This window comes from Rhinolophus sinicus, chromosome 14 (assembly GCF_057876585.1).
Source record: "Rhinolophus sinicus isolate RSI-liver-muscle chromosome 14, RSI-T2T, whole genome shotgun sequence".
In the NCBI taxonomy this organism is placed as follows: Eukaryota; Metazoa; Chordata; class Mammalia; order Chiroptera; family Rhinolophidae; genus Rhinolophus; species Rhinolophus sinicus.
Genome location: NC_142514.1, coordinates 34521215 through 34538047, shown reverse-complemented (window position 1 = coordinate 34538047; position 16833 = coordinate 34521215). Strand labels below are relative to the sequence as shown.

The window sequence follows — 16833 nt, the reverse complement described above, 5'->3', positions numbered from 1 at the left end:
TTGTGGTTCGATCCCCACATGGGCCACTGTGAGCTGCGCCCTCCACAACTAGATTGAAACAACTACTTGACTTGGAGCTGATGGGTCCTGGAAAAACACACTTAAAAAAAAAAAAAAAAAAAAAGCCTCAGTTCTCCAGAAGTCAAGTTCACAGTGAATCACATGGGTGCTACTTACTTGAAGGCGTAGCTTTAGAGTAAGCTTGCAGGGCTGGCCTGTCCATTGACTTCAGCGTGACCTTATGGAGCACCAGTTGTGTGCCAGCGAGGAGAGGGTGCAAACCCTGCTATGTAGGCCCTCACTTTACTCTCTGAATCAGAAAAGGGGGTGGGGTGGGGGGAGAGAGAAGAAAATCCCAGTCCAGCCCTGGGTCAGCTCAGTCCACAGCTGGGCTGTGATCAGGGCTCTGAACTTGACCAAAGTGAGGGAAATTGTTTGGGGGAACCTCTCACCCCGAGACGCTGGCTGTGCTGCCTGGTGCCGGTCTCGAACACCTCATGTAGCCAGCAGCAGCTCCTGTCTTTATTTAACTCTCCAGATTGCTGGAGTGCACGCTTCTCAGCCCCGAGACCTCCACAACGCATTGGCTTACTTTTTTTTTTTTTTTTTTTTTTTAATGTTACCTGGTTATAAGATGGAGAGCAGCACCCTCTCAGGTGCTCGGCACTTACATGTGGTAGGCACACGACGTGTGAGAGCAGAGTGGATAGGACTTTTCTGACTGTGGGGTTCTCCTCTCAGACTCTTGAGTGAACAGTTAGGGGCTGTGGGGCCAGTTTGGTTCTGATGGTGAGCAGTGGCCTTCCTCACCAGCTATGTAGGGGGGCAGGGGAGAGCTAGGGGGAAGCTGAATGATACCCAGAAGGCAGCTGGCTGAATGCAAAGGTGGCGTGATGGGGAAGGGTCCAAGGACAGGGTAAGGGCAGGTCTCCCAGCTATAGCCACCCAGTGTGGTCACCGCACCGTATGGTCACCCCTCCTGTGGCACTGCTTGTACTGAGCAGGCCCCCCATCTCGGTGCTGTCGGTTTCCCTCTCCCTGACAGAGACAGGCTGGGCCTCTCACTGCCCTGTCAGAGCTCCTGAGGCACATCGCTCCACTGGCGACTGACACCTGCTTCCTTTTGATGTGTCCATGTGTCAAGCAGTCAAGAACCACATCCTGGGAGGGCCCCAGTCTCTTTACAGTGGCTTTGCCAGTTTCCATCCTCTATCATTCTGTGCTTATGGACTAGCTCTCAAAAGATGGGCTTGTCCCCTTCTTCCCAGAAATCAGGAGGTTTCTCCCTATCACCCCAGTGTCCCCAAGACGTTCTCCTGACACTTGACAGAACCTTTCTTATGGGGACTGTGCGTCTGCATTTGGGTTGTTCTCAGTTCTTTTCTGCTTCCTTCTGGCTCTTTGCTGTGATCTGGGTGTGTGAGCTTATGAGGACAGGAAGCTCTGGATACGTGAGGCACCAAGCTGTAAGGGAAAGAGCATAGCGATTTGGAGTCAGAGCCACCTGGTTCCATCCTGGCACAGCTGCTCACCACCTGTGGGGTCTGGAAGATGGTGATCAGAACACCTGCCCTCTGGGAGGCTGCCAGGATAGAAGGAGGTTCTATATGTAACACGCCCCCTGGCGCCTGCACAGATCAGATGCTCAGCCACAGTGATTTCCCTTTCTCTTCTCCTACCCTCCCAGGAACCTGGTTCTGTATCCTGGCACGTGAGTATTTGGGCCCCTCTATGTCCATGATTACAAATATATCAATCCTCCTGCTTCATCCTTTGAAAAATATCTTTTCTTTTTTTCCTCATGCATGTGGCTTCCATTTCCATTATAAATCCCATCTGTTTGCTCTAAGCTTTGTGAGTTCCAGGAGATGTGACACCTCTGCTTTCTCAGTACCTCTTTTCCTGTTCCCAGGAAGGGACTGTGTCTGTGAGAAATTATCTGCTTGATGTGTGTATGTTTTCTTGTCTACTCCCACCCGCAACCCCATGACCTCTCCTTATTGTCATGGCCAATGGCATCTAATCAGAGCCATCCCAAGCCAGCTCCTGGCACCTCCAAACCTCCTGGATCATGGTATTTTAGACTTAGAGGGGGCTGGGAGCCTACCCAGCCCTACCCTTCCTGCTACTGATGGTGTAGTGAGAAGACCAAGACCCAGAGAACAGAGGGCCTGGCCCAAGCTCATGCTGGACCAGTTCTCAGTTGTGACTGCACATTTGAAGAAAAATTTGCTCAAGCCCCTCCCCAGAACCTTGGTTAGGACTGGGAAGGGGTGGATTTGGGCACTAGGATTTCTAGAAGGCTCCCCAGGTAGTTCTAATGTGAAGCTGGGTCTAAGAACCAGAGAAGCTGGGTCTGAGAATGTGTTTCTTGCCAGTTTATTACCCTCACGTATCTGGAGAAAAGTATCAAATCACTATCCATAGGAGATGGTTTCTGAGGGGGAATGGGCCTGTCACAGGGGAGGGCCCCAAGATGAGACAGGGAGCATCTGAATGGTTATTATTAATCAGTACTTATTTTGTTTAACAAACATGCATTTATATAAGATTTGCTAGGTGCCAGACACTGTTCTAAGTGCCTTACAAATACTAACTCATTTACTCTCCAGAGCATGAATATGAGATAGTCCACTATGATCCCCATTTTATAGATGAGAAGACTGAGACACAGAGAGGTCAAGTAACTTGCCCAGGGTCACACACCCAGAGAGTGGTGGAGTAACTGCTCTGGTGTTCATATCTTTTTGATACAGTCCCTGCTTATAACCATTGTGCTAGATCACCTGTGCAGTTCTCAGTCCACATGTGTGCGTCTGACAGCATCTTCAGGCCCCAGGGACTTCCTAGATGAGAGAGGTCTGCCAGCAGGGGGGACTCAAGGCTCCTGAAATCAATAATCCCAGAGGCTACATTTGTGGAGAACCCATGACTTACAAACCTTTCCTCACTTAGTCTCTGGTAAAACCATGGCTCAGCAACTTACCTCAGTCGCACAACTCCAATCTCATGTGTCCTAGGTATAGTTCAAGCCAGAATTTGTATAAAGAGTCCAGGTTTATCCTAGAAGCCTTATTTTAGGACCATACAACACGCTCTATAAAAAACACCTTCTGGAAATAAGTTTTTATAAATTAAGTTTTTATCATTTGTTCTATTCAAGAAAGACTCCATTCCATCCAAGTCATGAAGCCACGAAAACAGTAGGGATATATAATTTTCTAACTCAGGTTAACAGGGGTTTATTTCTTCCTTTAACTGGCTACAGAAATATCAATTATGGAAATAGATGCAAAGAGTCAGCTCTTTGCTCGTGCCCCACGCTGCAGAGCTCACCTTCCCTCTTGCAGACTGGGGCCCACCGAGAGGCCTTCCTGCTCCGATGGACTGCCTGGCTAATGGGATATTGACAGCCTGCCCAGTGGGACACGAAAGCTTCTTTTACCGAGAACGTGGCGAATCCAATTTTCTAGTAGCATGCCTAGGGCTGTGTTAGCAGCCTGCCGTGGGCTCTGTTCCATGCTGTTGGCTGCCTGCCATGAGCCCAGGGACGATGCTGTGGTCCAGAATGTAGTGTGCAGGGTGGAGACGTTATCTGAGAACGGATCACGTTTCTGACCTAACAGGTGAAAATGCAATTCACTGTGACTCTCGGTCAAGACCCTTTTTCTCTTGGGGCCTTGGTTGTAAAATGGAAGCGATAAATGAGATTATACTCAGCTCTCATTGTCTCTGTTCTGTGACCTCCTGTGTGACATCAGGCAGCATCCTTAACATCTCTGATCATTATGGTGGTAGAAACATCCTCACTGGAAAAAAACAACAACAAGGAATTACTACAGGGAGAGTTGACAACTGAGGCTGGTTGCTTGTTCATCCACTTACAGAGGAGTATGTTTTTAAATCCATTCTCAAGGACTGCCACCTACCTGCCAGGTGGCTTCCTTGCAGAGTTCATATCTTTTTGACACAGTCCTTTTGTTTCGGCCACATTGATTCAGCTGCTCTGACACAACTGTTTTGATATGGGGACATTTTGACACAGCTGAGAAAACAAACCATTACACCTTCAGCTTTTTAAAAAAACAATACCAAATAATGTGCCAAGGAGACGTTTCAGGCTCCGTCCCCTCATCCCAGAATTTCCTCCATTCCTGATCTCACTTCTGGCAAAGGGGCTCGGGGAGGTGGTGGCAGACAGACGGGGCTGGGCTCAGGGCTGGGCTACAGGTCAAGGTTGGTGATGAGGGAGGCGGGGGCGGGGGTAAGGGATCGGTGGGAGTGAAAGACCGTGCAGATCAGACATGCGTGGGCATGAGGCTGGCGTGGGTTCTGTTTCACACAGGACCTGGTAATTTTCAAAAGCAATTTTACTTTTAGATACAGCCAATTCAAAACTCTTCATCAAAACAACCATGTCAAAACGCCCTTCTCTGTCTCAAACAAAGGGAAAAAAATGCCAAAGAGAGATGAACAAGACAGGGCTTCTGCCCCCAAGATGCTCAGAGTCACCAGAGGGGAAAGGCAGAGACTGAAAAAAACAAAACAAAAAAAAACCAAGTTACTATTATACCACTGGGCAATTGCTGTAATAACAGAAGGGGCTGGAAGGGACGAGAGCAGAGGGGGCCTGACTGCTTGGGAGTGGGCAAGGCTTTCCCGGAAAGGGGGGTGACTAGGAGCTCAAGGAATATTTGTTAAATGACTAAAGCATAGCAAACGTTAATTGAGGGTTTATCATGTGACAAGCACTGCTATTAGTGCTTTATTTTAGTTCATTTAGTCCTCACAACTACCCAATAATGTGAGTATTATTGTTATTCCCATTTTATGGATGAGGAGGCTGAGGCATCCAGAGATCCAGTGACTTCCCCAAGGCCACAGAGCTAGTAAGTGGCTGAATCAGAGCTGGAAATCAGGCAGCGACACCGAAGGGCCTGCTCGTGCCCTTAGGTATAACTAAGGGTGAGGCCCCCAGGGGGCAATACAAATCACTGGAGGGATTGAATTTATGTTCCTCAGCTGCTGGTTGCTTTGGCCCCTCGTGTTTTCTCTGGGCGGGAATGAACCTCACTGGGGAGGCAGAAGGGTCATAGGCTTTAATACACATCAGACTGGGGGCCACGCTGTCCTCACAGTTTCCGGGCTATGTGGCCTTGGACAATTGCTGACCGTAACCACTTCTTTAGTCTTATTCCTGTCAGCATGTGTATCTGCCAGGTGCCATGTTAGACCTGGGCCCACAGCAATTAATAAGACAACACTCCAGTCGCCATGGAGCCACTGCTTTCATGGGAAAGGACCTGAGGGGTAAGGAGCCAGCCTCACAGGATCCCAAGGGGGCCTCCAGGCGGAGAGCAGAGAAACTAGAAGGAACCATGTGTGAGGAGGCAGGATGAGCAGGTGACAGAGGGGTAAGAGGGGAGGGTGGGGAATGAGCAGGGGACAAGCAGGCCAGGGGAAGCAGTCCGGAATCACTTCTGCTGCAGGGGACACCACTGTTGCACTGGAAGCAGGAGAGGGATCATGGTACCTGAGAAGGATAACAGGGCACAGGAGAGGCAGAGGCTGCTGTAGTGGTTCAGACAACACGTGATGGGGGGTTGAACGTGGGCAGTGGTAAGAGCACCATCTCCCTACTGAGCACCAAAGTGCCTCCCACACTGTGAAGTCACGGGTGCACGGGAGCTCATACTAATTACTCTTACTGCCCTTCATTACTGACCCTTCCTGGCTTTCCCTGGCAGTTGCCTTTCCATAGTCTGGTGAGGTGTGGGTTGGTTCATTTTCTTCAACCCCAGAACTATCCAGTTCCCCCGACTGCTCCGAAGATGTTGTGTTGAGAGAGAGAGAGAGAGAGAGAGAGAGAGAGAGAGAGAGAGAGAGAGAGAGAGAGAGAGAGAGGAATTATTCTCTTTAACAGAAATACTTTTCCTTCATTAAATGAAATCTCCAAAGCCCAGTAGCATTTTCGGTGCTTATATAAAGATGCCAATGGGGATTTGAGATTGAAAGTGGTATTTTTCTACAAGTCAATGAAGATCTCAATAGGAAAGAAAGAACACTCTTCAAATCTAAATTCCTCCAGCATCGGGGAAGACTGATCTTGGGCTCAGGGCCTAGATCGCATTACTCCCAGCCCTACCAGGAAACTTCCTGAAGCACTTTGAGCGCTCATAAATATTGGCTCTGTGTCTGGGGAAATTGTATTAATAGTGTCTTTCCAAGACTGCAAACCGTTCAACTTGAATTTCTGTTTGCACCACAACTCTCATAACTTTGTACATAAACTCCAGAATTTGTAGGAGTTTGAGTCAGAGCAGAGGCGTGCCTAGCCTGCAGACCATGTACACATAGACAGACATCTTTTATCAGGTACGGCTAGGGAATAAACTTTGTCCCTTGGAGGTGTCAGAAGAAAGACTGGACTCAGGAAATAAAAAGACTGTATTCAAATTCCAGCTGTCACTTTTGTTAGCTGAGTTGGGTTGGCCTGGGCCACGCACTTAACCTCAAATTTCCAATCTATAATATGAGGAAAACAAAATAGTTCTCACCGGGCCTGGTGAGATCGGGATCGTAATGTGTGAAAAGTACTTGGCACGCAGTAACTGCTCAAAACCTGTTTCTCTTAAAGCACCGCTCACCTGACTGTTGTATTATAACCCACTAGAATCACTAAGCTTATAGCCATTATTCTGGTTACCTACCTGTTGCTAAGTAGTAACGTCCCCTATCCCCAAATTTAGTACTTACAATGACAATTGTCTTGTATTTTGCAGAGAATCTGCAGTCTGACAGCTCCTCTCTGCTCCAGGCTGTTTGGGCCTTCAGCTGGGGTGACTCCAACAGCTTATTTTACAGATGGGAAAACAGAGACAAGAGCAGGCACAAGGGAGGGGTCCCTCTCGAGCTACATAGCAAGTTAAGGAGCAGACCTTTTGGGAACGCCACCACTATGACAGGTCCTGTGAGGGGAGGAAGACACTGTAAGGCAGGATCTTAAAAACAAATAGCAACAAAAACTAGAAGGCACTAACTTTTGAGTTGGTAAGACCCCCAGAGGACAGTCAAACCACTGGAGGTATTGAATTTATGCTCCTCAACAGCTGGTTGCTTTGGCCCCTCGGTGACAGGCTTTGGAGTCTGGTGAATATGGCCCTTACCTTTGCCCTGAGACAGGGACTCTCTCCTCTCACAGGGTTGTTGCAGGCTGTGCCTAGCAGCTAGCAGATGCTCAATAAACCGCATCTACTCAAAGAAGGATTAGTTCTCTGTCTGCCTCCCAGCATCCCAATGCCCAGTGCCTGCCCCATCAGCCCCCATTGCCGGGAAGGCAGGACAGGGCTCTCATTGTGACTAGCAGGCAGGCTGAACTCTCCCCTTTCACTGTGGAAAAATCCATTACGGAGAAGTCATTTGTCAAAGCCAACTGTTTAGCTGCTTTAATTTACATATTTATCAAGTTTGATTAGAATGTATTGTCTTCCACTTTCATCCCAGCTTTCACCTCTTCTTGCCCTCTTTTTCTGGGGAAACTGTTTTTGTTGTCCTTGTTGCAAAAGGGCATGGCATAATTCAATTTGCATTTGCTAATAAGCCTGCAACGGAACTTGGTGAGGCATTTCTGGAGGCTGAGAGAGAGGAATTCAAAAGGCACAGCACATGTTAGGGAAAGCCTTGGTGCTCAGTTCTCGCCTGATACACGCCTTCAACCAAAGGGCAGCAAGGACTCTACAAGTATTCCACGAGTATTTATTGAGCACCTTCTGTGTGTAAGGCACTGGGAACGCAAGTTGGGGAAAAGATAGGCAAAGTCATGGCTCTAGTGTTGTTTAGAGTCTAGTGACCTCCTTTTCTGCGTCTGGAAGAAAAGGCAGTTGGACCAAGCAACCTGTAAGTTACCATTTTTAAATACATACCATTTTGAACACATCAGGTCTTGTGCACTGACCTGAGGTGTTATTTCATTTAATTCTTACAAGATCCCTGTGAGGCTGATATCATTATTCTCATTTTGTACATGAAGAAATGAACAATCTCAGAGCTCAAGGTCATGCGTATCAGGACTTGAATTTAACTCTCATTCTGTCTGAATCTAGAATTCAAGTCTGTAACCACAAAGCCAGGCTTGATCTTTCTTCTCCACTAGCCTTTGAGTGTCTGGATGGCAGGGACGGTGTCTGATTCCTTTCTATGTCCTCAGGGACCAGCCCACAGTTTGGCATGTGGTTACTGGTAGAAAATGGGTATTGCATTGAACTAAAACAGAAAGTCCTTCATCCTTGGCCTCTCTTGGGCCTCAGATCTGCCCTGCTCTCTTCAGCTGCCTCAGCAAAGGCTAGTGTAGCAGACACTGTGTGCACTGCCTAGATCCCCCTTCAGGACCAAGACCCCCAGTTCCCAGGAGTGTTGGAGGCTGGCAGCTCACAGCTGAGTTCCTCCCTGGAAATTGCACTCAGCCCAAGGAAGCAGCCGCACCGAGGTTATCACCCCTGCCCTGGGGGCAGCCCGCATCCAGTACCCAGTCAATGCAGGACACAGAGCCAACCCCACTGCCTCCTGGGACAACTCTGAAGGGCTCTCCTGGCCCAAAGCTTCCCCACAGGATTGATTTAAGTCACTGTTGAGACTCTCTCCATCCCGCTTAACACGTACCTCTCACAAGTGTTCCTGAAAGCAGTCTCCATTTAAGCTTCCGAGCTGATCTCAAATCTCCCAGTCTGTGTCCCAGGAGACCCAACCTCAGCTCCTGCTCTGAACACGCAGCTCTGGTTCCGACTTCCTGCAGGTGCTTGAAGGTGCTAGGATCAACTTAGATCTTGGCAGAGAGAGCCCTCCTGCCATCAGCCTATCCCCAGAAGACTGCCTGCTACCTGTTCTCAGGCCTAGATTGCCAGCCCTGTAGGTGGGAGGCTTTATAAACTGCTGAGCCCAAAGGGGAGGCTCTGCTCTGCTCTTCTCCTGTGACTGTCAAAGTGACAGTGACAATGGCGACTGGCCCTAGCCCTTTTGGCTTTCCTTCCTTCCTTGGCAGGCATCCACCGGGCACTTCCCAGGCCTCAGCCTGCATGGCCCTTGCCTGAGGCAGCCCAGTGTCCTGAGAGGAGGCCGCTTGGACTTTGGAGCTGTATGCCCTGCATCCCTGAGCTCTACGCCCTGGCTGAACACTCCCTAGCTGTGTGGCCTGGGGCAAATCACTTGTCCTTTCTGGGAGGCTCCCCTCATCTCCACAGTGATGTGTTCTGCTCCGTGACCCCACAGGTTTTGCAGTTCTAATGGCCGCTATGGGTCTCCTATAAGTCAGAGGCCTCCTTACTGCTTTTTAAAGCCAAACAAATGGTGCTAATATGTAGATACGTGAAGGGTACCAGAGCAGTTTTTTTTCCCCAAAGGCTTCAAATTCCAGAACTAATGCTTCATTTTGCTGCCATGAACCTATGCCTTTCAATGGTAATAATCCCTGTTCTCTTCTCCCATCTCATCCTTGGTAGAGCATTCGATCCCTAACCCTGAAGCATGAATGAGTCTGCCACTTAGATACGAGATTTTAGGCCATGGGAGATCTGAACCTAGGTGAGGGAGGGAGACCCAGAGGGCAGCAGGGCTGGGGAGCGGAGCCTCTGAAAACAAACTTCGCTGATATGAGTGTTTTCTCAAAGAGAGCAGGTGCTGGGGCATTGGGCAGGACAGGGTTGCGGCTTTTGCTCCTGCCTGAGCAAGGCAGCACATGATTTACGACCGAATGAGGGGTCCAGACGAGCTCTATGCATTCAGAGGAGGGTGAAGGCACTGTGGTCTGGAGCTATCTGGCAAGGCTTTTTGGAAGAGTTGGGGCAAAGATATAAAATCTAAGATATTGAAGGTTTGCTTGGGAAAACAGTGACAAGGCCAGTCCGAACGAATAAAGTAGAATATTCTTATAGGAGACTGGTCCCCAAGCAGGGGCTACTTTGCCTCAGAGGAGAGGTGGGACGTTTAGTCACATCTGAAGCTATTTTTGCCCGTCATAACTGGGAGGAGGGGTGCACCTGGCATGTAGCACATAGAAGCGAGAGATACTGCTAAACGTCCTCAGTGCCCAGAACGGCACCGCCACACAGTCACCTGACTCTAAATATCCCTAGTGCTGAGAAACCCTATTCCTGTGGCTTGTTGCTCAATAAATGGGGTGGGGACTTAAAGTCTCTCGTTTAAGATTTATCTGATGAGCTGGGGAATTATTATTCTTATTTTACAGGGAACTGAGGCTCAGAATGTGTAAGTAATTTTTCTAAGGCCTCACAGCCAGTAATCTTTAGGGCCTGGATATGAGTCCTGATCCAGCTGCAGGCTTTCCATTTGATCCCCTCAGGGTAGAAGAAACCCCGGGACCAGTGTCCTGTTCAGTATCCCACATCCAGCTCCCCCTTCCTGTTGGATGCACCCTCAGTCCCCTTAGCTGAGCCAGCCTGGATGTCTGCACTTTCAAGTCTCATCTCTACGCCAACACATTCACTGGTTCCCCACTGCCCCCAAGAAAGCTCTACTGAGGCCTCCTAAACTTACATTTTCTCTTAAAATTATATACAAGAAATCCTGCATCTTGAGCATGTTGTCACTATAATTCACAGCTGCGGATCCCTCTTTCTCGTCAGTGTCAACTCCAGAGTGATATCCTTAGGTTACATGCAACATGACAAATTTTGTAAGGGAACCTGCAGAATTATTGTGCTGATGAAATCAGATGCAGTGCAACATTATATGAATGCCAGGATGGGCCAAGGACGAGGCCTGGATGAGTGTTAGTTTCCTCCAAGGCCCCTCTCAGCAGAGGCAGATATGAGCAGAGTCTGGAAGGCTGAGTAGGAGTAAACCCGACAGACAAGATGGGGCTGGCATTCTAGGCAGAGAGAAAAGCACACGCCCACACGTGCAGGCGTGGGAGAACGTGTTTATGGAGCTGCCAAGCATTAGCAGAGGCAGGGGTCTGTGGAAGGGGCTGGAGAGGTGAGTGCCCACCAGATACCAGAGAGGAGGGATGCTAGGGGCAGGGGGCGGGACTTGCCCGGAGGACCGCAGATTGCTGCAGCAGGGTTACAAGCAGAGGGAGTGGTATGCTACCATTTGCGTTTTAGAAATTCCACTTTGGAGCCAGGTGGAGGATGGACTAGCAAGGATGGTGCCAATACAGGGAGACCAGTGACAAGGCTATTCTAGTCCTGAGAGAGCCCTCGAGCAGATAGCAGCTAACAATGCTGTTATTGCTGCCAGGATCTCTTTTTCTCCAGCTGAGGAGCGGTGTGGCCCTGTTTGGGCCCTGGGGACGGCAACTGGTCTGGTTTAGAAACCAATATGAGGTTTGACTTCATGTTGCCTTCAGGGGCCATGAAGTCAAGAAAACGAAAAAGGCTTAGATGTGAAAAATCACGTAACGCCTCACTCCCCAGGACAAGTTATTGTCAGGAGAGATAGGGCAACAAAACCGATCATATGAATGTCTTGGAGATTTCTGCTCTCGGGGGCCTCTTGGCATCTTCTAATACCTTCACCAACCATAGGTCCGCTGATAAGTGACCATGTCATTTGAGGCTCTTCCTCTTGGCACCAAGGTTGTGGCTCTCGTCCTCACTCAGGCTGCCATCAGGAGGTAACATGCCAACTTTAAGTGCCACGCGTCAACTAGGGGAAGTGGAGTTGTCTCCAGGCGGATCAATTAGTTACCTACTGCTACCTGACAGGCTTTTCTAGAATCCATCTTAAAGCAACATTTATTATCTCTCAGTTTCTTTGGGTCAGGAATGTGGGAGCAGCTTACCTGGGGGGGGTTTGGCTCAGGGTCTCTCATGAGGTTGCAGTAAGCTGTCAGCCAGGGCCTCCGTCATCTGGGACTGGAGGGTCCCCTTCCAAACTCACTCATGTGGTTCGGGCTGTCCTCAGTTCCTCTTGGCTGTTATCTGCATTCTTCTGTTCCTCACCAGGTGGCCTCTCCACGGGCTACCTGAGTGCCCTCATGTCGGGGCAGCTGGATTCTGAGAGAGAGAGAGAGAGAGAGAGAGAGAGAGAGAGAGAGAGAGAGAGAATTCACATGGAAGCCACAGTCTCTTTATAACCTAATCTCAAAAGTGATGTACCAACACTTCTAGAGTATTCTTTTTGTTAGAGCATGTCTCTCAGTCCAGCCCACACTGAAGGGGTGGGGAGTTCAGCTCCACCTCTTGAAGGGAAGAGATGAACAAAGAATTTGTGGATATATTTTTTAAACAACCATGTGGACCCTATTTAATCTCCAGGAGCTAATATGACATAGTGGTTAAGAGCATACACTTGAGATTCATAAAGACCTAGGTTTAATCCTGGCTCGCACATTTGCTGCTTATGCATATTTAGACAAGCCGTTTAACCTTTCTGGATCTCAATTTCCTAATGTATGAAATAGGACGTAAGAATAGTAGCTATTTCACTGGGTTGCTGTGAAAATTAAATAGGATCATATATATAAAGTGCATGGCACAGAATAAATACTGAACAAACATTTAACTGCTATTGTAACTGGATAGTATTATCGTCCTCCTTTGCAAGAAGCAGACTTGTGTAGAGGTTAACACAGGTCGTGGAGTCAGACTGCATGTAGAGGTTTAGGTTCTGCCAGTCATTAGCTGGGAGGACTAGGGCGTGTCACTTAATGTCTCCTACCCTTGGTTTCCTGTGAAATGAAAATAATAGCTAGTGCCTGGCCACTGAATAGGTGTTTAACAAATATTTTATGAATAGGACATAGTGGATGCTAGAGGGCTATAACGACCGTGTGTGTGTGTGTGTGTGTGTTGGGGTACTCCACAAGCACATTTAACGTCAAATACCTTCTGGGAACTGGGGAGCCTGGTATGGCTGTACTGGTTCTACTTGAATGTACCTTTGTACCCTTGACTGACTCCATCCATAAGTCTCCAGGTTTACCATCCCGTATGGGTTGTTCTTGGTCTCATCGTTCAGCTTCTTCTCCACACTGGTTTTGTTCAAGCATGCTTCCTTCATCCTCCCTGCTGCTTCCAGCAAGAATATGTTTAATTGGCTTTGCACAAGTCTGGGGATTCGGTGACAGAAAATGGGGCGGGGGGGGGGGGGTCCCATGTCACACCACCTCAGAGCTACAACATTACCTTAAATTGATTTTGCAAACGAAAGCTAAAAGCTAAGCAAAGGCAACCCATCCATTTAGCCTAAAGATGATTATAATGCTCTTTTACAGCCTCCTAAATGACAAAGCAGTTTGTTACCTGCCTGCATCAACATTTGCTTATATTAGCACCCGGAATGCTCGATTTTTATTAGCCCCACGTTATCATTTTATGAAGACGCAGGGGCTCAGTAAAATTAGTGTGCAAATAGAAAACCCATTTTGCATTTTCCTGTGGTCAGCAGAAACGTTGAATGCAATTGAGTTGCTACTGGGTCAGAGGAGACAACCACAAAGGTAGGCTTCGCAGCGGGCCCTGGTACAGCCATTTATCATTTCTGGGCTGCTGAGATAGATGGCATCAATGGTAGACAGTGTTTTTCAAAAAGGCTTGGTGGCATTTTTTTTTAATGAAAAAGCAATATAAATACTATGACAATAGTTCAACTTCCATCAGCAATAAGGGTTGACACCAAATTCTTTTGTGTATGTTATAGATGGAAATACAGTGGATGTAGAATCTTATATTGTTGATAGTGGATCCAGGAGACAGGATGGTGAAAGGGGCACTGGGACTTGATTTGACCACTGTTGGCTGCATGACCTTGGGCATGTCCCTTCCGCCTGTGAGCCTCAGTTCCCTCACCTGTAAAATGGGGTTAATACTGTCCACCTCTCAGAGGCATGATGAAATGTAAATAGGATAACGTGTGTCTAAATTTCTTTGTAAACCATGACCTATATGAGTATTTTTTATATATTAATTCAACAGCCAATTCTTAAGTACCTACTGCATGCAGGGTCCTGGGAAAGACGTTAAATATACGCTGTGAAAGTCTCAGTTTCTCCCTTGAAAGTCACAGCTTTATTCAGTCCGGGAAACGTTCAGGTCTCTATGTTCTCTTTGAAACCATAACTTCTTTGTAAAAGGTGAAGCTCCTCTCTCTCCCTTTGTTCCTAATGGTGCCTAACATACAGCTGAGCACACAGTGAGTTCTCAGAAACACATTGACTCCATTTACATCTTGCTGCCTTTCAGAGACCTATTATTAAGGAAGTAGTAACCTCAGCCTCTACTGGTCACCCCAATAGACCAAGCAAGTTCCAAGCCTTTAGAACCAGGCTTAATAAACTTTTGTTGTTGTTGTTTAGTCTTTGATATTAGTGTATCAAAAGTGGGGATCATGAATCACATTCAAAATAACCTGAAATCCTCCTATTCATCATTTCTAACTGTCCTTTCTCTCCAGATCATCCTCTCTCATAGATGGATTACTGTAATTCACCTTCCCTCAATGTTCATTTCTGAATTCACTTCAGGTCTTTGTTCTGGGTCAATCAGTGTTTTCTCTGCCCATGGCTAAGTACCCTCGTCCTGCCCCTTCTTTCTGGGACTGTCACTCTTGGTTATTGCTTTTGTCTAACAACGTCTTTGCACAGTAGCTATATTTCATTATAAAAGTGAGACTTTGGTAAAGGCAGCAAGAGCTTGGGCTCTGATTTTGGGTCATATTTTCCTACTTCTTTGCATGTCTAATAATTATTATTGGTTGCTGGATTTTGTGAATTATATATTGTTGAATTTCTGGATTTTGTTGTCTCCCTTTAAAGAGAGTTGGGCTTTATATAGCAGGCAGTTAAGTTTCTTTTGTTCAGTTTGATCCTCTTGAGATTTTTAAACTTTGTTAGGCTAGAGTAGTTTGCCCCACCACTAAGGCATGGCCCTTCTGGGTTCTCCACTGAGTGCCCTGAATGATGAGGGAGGGAATTCAAAATGGTGGAAATTCAAATGATTCCTAGTCCTGTGTGAGCCCTGAGAACTGTGCAGGTCACAGCTCCCTGGTCATTTCTACCTTCTCCCACCACTTATTATATGTGTGCTCTTGAACAAGTTATATAACCTCTCTGAGACTCAGTCTCTGCCTCTATAAAAAGGAATATTAATGTGCATGTTTCTGTAAGGAGTATAAATAATGTGTATAATGTGGCTGACACAAAAGGAGCTAATTAAATAGCAGCTGCTACTATTACTAATATAAATACTAGCTTCTTTACTCCATCATTTACTAAATATTTACTGTGTACTAGGCAATATGTAAGCTTGTTTAATATTACAACAACCCTAGAAGTAGACAGTATTATCCACATTTATAGATCAGCTTCTGGGATTTAATTTCACTCATGACCTCTTAAGATGACTATAATAGTAATATGGTCAGTTGCACCAAGAAATGGGATATAGTCTCTTAATATTGAGTAACCAGGGGCATAATTAGTTAGTCAGCAGTGACTGGGCCTAAATGGTCTAACCCAATGATTTAAGAGCTAAATGTAAAGCACCCAACCCATTTCCTGCCCCCGAGCCCCATATACCAACCCCTAGTCTCAGCTTTCCCCACCCTCCTAAGAAACCTTCTTTCATTTTATCTTACAGACAATCTTCGGGAAGGGGCAGAGCAGAAGGTGATATTCATCACGGGACGAGTCCACCCAGGGGAAACACCCTCTTCATTTGTGTGCCAAGGTGAGTTGCAGGATCTCATGGGCATCTGTGCTAATCCCTCACATCCAACTGGGGCACTGTGAGGGGCTCTGGGACAGTGTGTAACATAATCGTTATCTTGGGGGGAATTTCCTTCACGTCTAAAGAGATTACGCTTGATCTCCACTAGGATTTATTTTCAATAGCTATTGACTGCATGTATGGATGGATGAATGGATGGATGACTGGGTGGATGTGTAAGGGAATAGGTAAGCCGGGTGAAGTCCTCTTTCATGTGCTCTGTTGAAGATGAGCCATACAGAGTCACCTACACGCTCTAGCTTTGTTTTACTTGCTTCCAGTGGTTTATAACAATAACAAATCTGGCCCCAGGCCAATGTACATGTTGGTAGAAGGACAGGCCGTGAGCTGGAGAAGTAATAACTAAAAATTATCTGTTCACTCATTTATTCAATCATTCACTTAACAACTTTTGAAATACCTACCTCGAGCAAAGAAGCATGGCTGGTATCAGACAACCGGAGGTAAATAAGACATAATTTCTCTTCTCAAATATATCTCTGTATAATTGCATTTTATTTATTATTAAATATTTAATTTATATAAAATATATTTAATTAATCAGCAATATATAATGAACCCATGCATGCATATATGTATCAGTCAGCAATATAAATATATTCAATAAATAATATATAAATATTAAGTTGGTGCAAAAGTAATTGTGGTTTTCCCAATTATTTTTAACCTTTTAAACCGCAATTACTTTTGCATCAACCTAATAATAATTTAACAAATGCTCAATTTAAGAAACAGAATATTGTCTATTTCTTTAAAGTCCTTTGTTCTCATTTTTACCTTCCCTCTGACACAAATAGCCATTAGCTTGAATTTTATGTGTCTTTTTTAACAGTTTTACTATACAGGTAGGTATTCTTAACCGATGTATTTTTTAGTTTTCCATGGTTTTTGACTTTATAAAAATGCTATTATTCTATATGCATTGATGCTTGTTTTCACCCAATGCCCAGGTTGGTGAAAATAGCTGTAGTTCACTTGTTTCTATGCCATGTCAGTCTGTACCTCAACTTACCCATCTATTCTCCTGAAAACAGACAATTAAGTTGTTTACAGTGTTCTTTCTTACAAATAATGCTGATACAAATCCCCT

General features: G+C 46.4%; 1 protein-coding gene and 1 long non-coding RNA gene across 9 annotated transcripts in view; one reads left to right on the top strand and one right to left on the bottom strand.

Moving 5' to 3' along the window:
• Positions 1 to 16833, top strand: part of AGBL4 (AGBL carboxypeptidase 4) — a 1081794-nt gene that overhangs the window by 937117 nt on the left and 127844 nt on the right. For 4 of the 6 annotated variants that reach the window (XM_088791130.1, XM_088791131.1, XM_088791128.1 and 1 more), the window contains 2 exons: positions 1688 to 1711; positions 15594 to 15683. In XM_088791130.1, the coding sequence (XP_088647256.1) occupies positions 1688 to 1711; positions 15594 to 15683 (114 nt within the window). The remainder of the gene's footprint in view (positions 1 to 1687; positions 1712 to 15593; positions 15684 to 16833) is intronic. The other 2 variants (XM_074334697.2, XM_074334698.2) reach the window with 1 other exon arrangement.
• Positions 143 to 9210, bottom strand: LOC141572100 (uncharacterized). 3 transcript variants are annotated; one of them, XR_012497220.2, is made up of 6 exons: positions 7167 to 7895; positions 6757 to 6968; positions 5726 to 5820; positions 3930 to 4045; positions 2787 to 3809; positions 143 to 1464 (listed from the first exon to the last, which is right to left on the bottom strand). It is a non-coding gene; the product is annotated as an uncharacterized LOC141572100 (long non-coding RNA). The 3 variants fall into 3 exon arrangements; XR_012497221.2 differs by lacking the exons at positions 5726 to 5820; positions 7167 to 7895 and adding an exon at positions 8659 to 9210; XR_012497219.2 differs by lacking the exon at positions 5726 to 5820.